This window comes from Liolophura sinensis, chromosome 1, assembly GCF_032854445.1.
Source record: "Liolophura sinensis isolate JHLJ2023 chromosome 1, CUHK_Ljap_v2, whole genome shotgun sequence".
Taxonomy (NCBI): Eukaryota; Metazoa; Mollusca; class Polyplacophora; order Chitonida; family Chitonidae; genus Liolophura; species Liolophura sinensis.
This window is the reverse complement of record NC_088295.1, coordinates 44,266,546-44,268,603: the sequence shown is the minus strand read 5'-3', so window position 1 is coordinate 44,268,603 and position 2,058 is coordinate 44,266,546. Positions and strand designations below refer to the sequence as shown.

Here is a 2,058-nt window from a genome sequence, read left to right as displayed (position 1 = left end):
AAAGATAGATAATCCATTTCGTGAAACACGAACCTTGTTTTCTTCTGTCATCTTGGGTTTCTGTCTTTCTGAAGCCGTCGATTCACCACAATAAGGAAGACTTACACTGGTTTTCATATATCTACTTTAAAAAAAAAAAAAAAATTTTTACAGTTTTGTTGAAATCGACCCATAATATATTTTACAACTGAAAGAAAGCAGTTCTTTTCCATGATATTGGTACCTGAAATGTAATTTTCAAATGACTTTACAGTTTATCTTTTGGAGGATTCAGATCTAGCGTCATTTCTCTGTACAGCAGACTGTATAAACAGTCATATATGATATATGTAGAATATAAAACATACACTGTCAACTACTACCGGTAAGTTTAAGCAGTGCTAGTTGGGATAGAGTTTTCTTAACACGATGTTTGAACCGTTCCACATATCGGTAAAATGCTTTATCCTCGACGAATTCGTCACAATTGATCAGAAACCGTGGTTCAGGCTTACATTCCTTGTAGTGGTGTAACAGTCCTATATTCTGACTAACCAGATGTCCAGTGAAATTTGCGTGTAATGCACTACTTAAGTGATGAATACCCAACTCAAACACTCGCTCAGGCCTCACAATTTGCTTAGTTAACACCTTTGACACAGTCTTGGTCCGTTTGACCGAAATCATGGACTTGAAGGTGTTACTCTTTATGTTTGTAACCAATGACGTTGGCGTGTAGAAAATGGCGGACTGAAACCCAAGACTCGCAATGGTGGAGAAACCGGACATGTTGAGTTTCCCGTACGCTACGAGAAATTCCGGAATCGTTCCCGATGAGGTGATTTCACCCCGTGGAACGATAAATTCGTCAATGTCGTTAAACGTCACCCAGTCGAAATGCCCCATAGTTCTGAACAAGCAGTCCGCTATGGCGACTGATTGGCCGTGGTACCAAATGGACGCGTCCGGGAAGGGTATTCCCCATGGTAACACAGTGACTGTTCCGACATTTTGATAAAATCGCAACAAGTCACGTGAGTCGTCTGACATCTCGTAATCGTAGAATAAGAAATGATTAGCCCCCAAAACCATGGTTGCTTCGATAAATTCCATGAGAGAATCTCGTTCAACAGCCCCGAATAAAGGTGGAACGCAGACACCAAGTTTTAGAGATTCTACGGCTGTTCTTTGATCCAAATACTGATCCTGAATATCGGTCGTATGGCGAATTCTCGGGATCGATGTCACTTGTAACTCAACAAACTGGTCAAGAGACGACCACATCAAACTTTTGGAGATGATCACAGTTGACACAGGAGCTCGGACCTGAGCGGGAACCACACAGGAGAGGTAATAGGCTACATATGCTAAATCATGGCCCTCACAAGTTTTGTGAAACTCTATCGGAGAAGTGAGCTTGGGGAAAGTAAATGATGCGAAGAAAGAAAGTCGTTGGTGTTTCTGTGCTTCTGTGAGATTACTCAGCCGTTCTCCGAATTTTGCCTTCAGTTCATTCAAAGAGGATGGCGGCCAAAAGAAGCAGAGTCCCTTCTTTGGCGCCCGATCGTTCACCGCGGAGATGATACGAATCCTTGGTGGATCGTAACGAGTGTCCATGTAAGCAGAGTATCCAAGCACACCCGGAAGAATGCTTACAAATGTAGACGTCTTGTTAACGCGTTGTTTCTGTCCACTAGCATTCATATTACTGCGCCAAAACTTGGTCCGTGTGATGTTGACGGGATGAATGTATACAAATAGGGAAGTCACGACCAAAAGGTAGTACAGTACAAAGGCAACAACCAGTGTTCTGTGACGTCGAAATATCAGACATGGTTTTTTATACATGGCAACTTTAAATAGGTGTTAGCTGCATCTCTATGTTGGTTGTGTATAAACATGAAAGAATAAATACGTATCTTTAGATAGCTGTAGCTATATTGCGTGTAGACAGTCCCGAGACTTGTGTGAAAACTACTAAATCAAGCCTTTTAATCTGAAAATAAAGAAAAAGAAAATATTAAATACCGGTACTTTATAACGAGTGCATTAAACACCATCCGATCTCAAACAAGATGT

The 2,058-nt window shown here is 41.3% G+C and overlaps 1 protein-coding gene across 1 annotated transcript; it reads right to left on the bottom strand.

Annotated features, from left to right (window-relative positions):
* Positions 1 to 351: 351 nt before the first annotated feature.
* LOC135461279 (beta-1,4-galactosyltransferase galt-1-like) lies at positions 352 to 1,683 on the bottom strand. Its single transcript, XM_064738291.1, has one exon. It carries the CDS (start codon positions 1,681 to 1,683, stop codon positions 352 to 354), a length of 1,332 nt encoding a protein of 443 aa, XP_064594361.1.
* Positions 1,684 to 2,058: the final 375 nt, after the last annotated feature.

Coding starts and splice junctions, on each gene's coding strand:
- LOC135461279 (XM_064738291.1), bottom strand. CDS start 1,683: ATGAATGCTAGTGGACAGAAACAACGCGTTAACAAGACGTCTACATTT.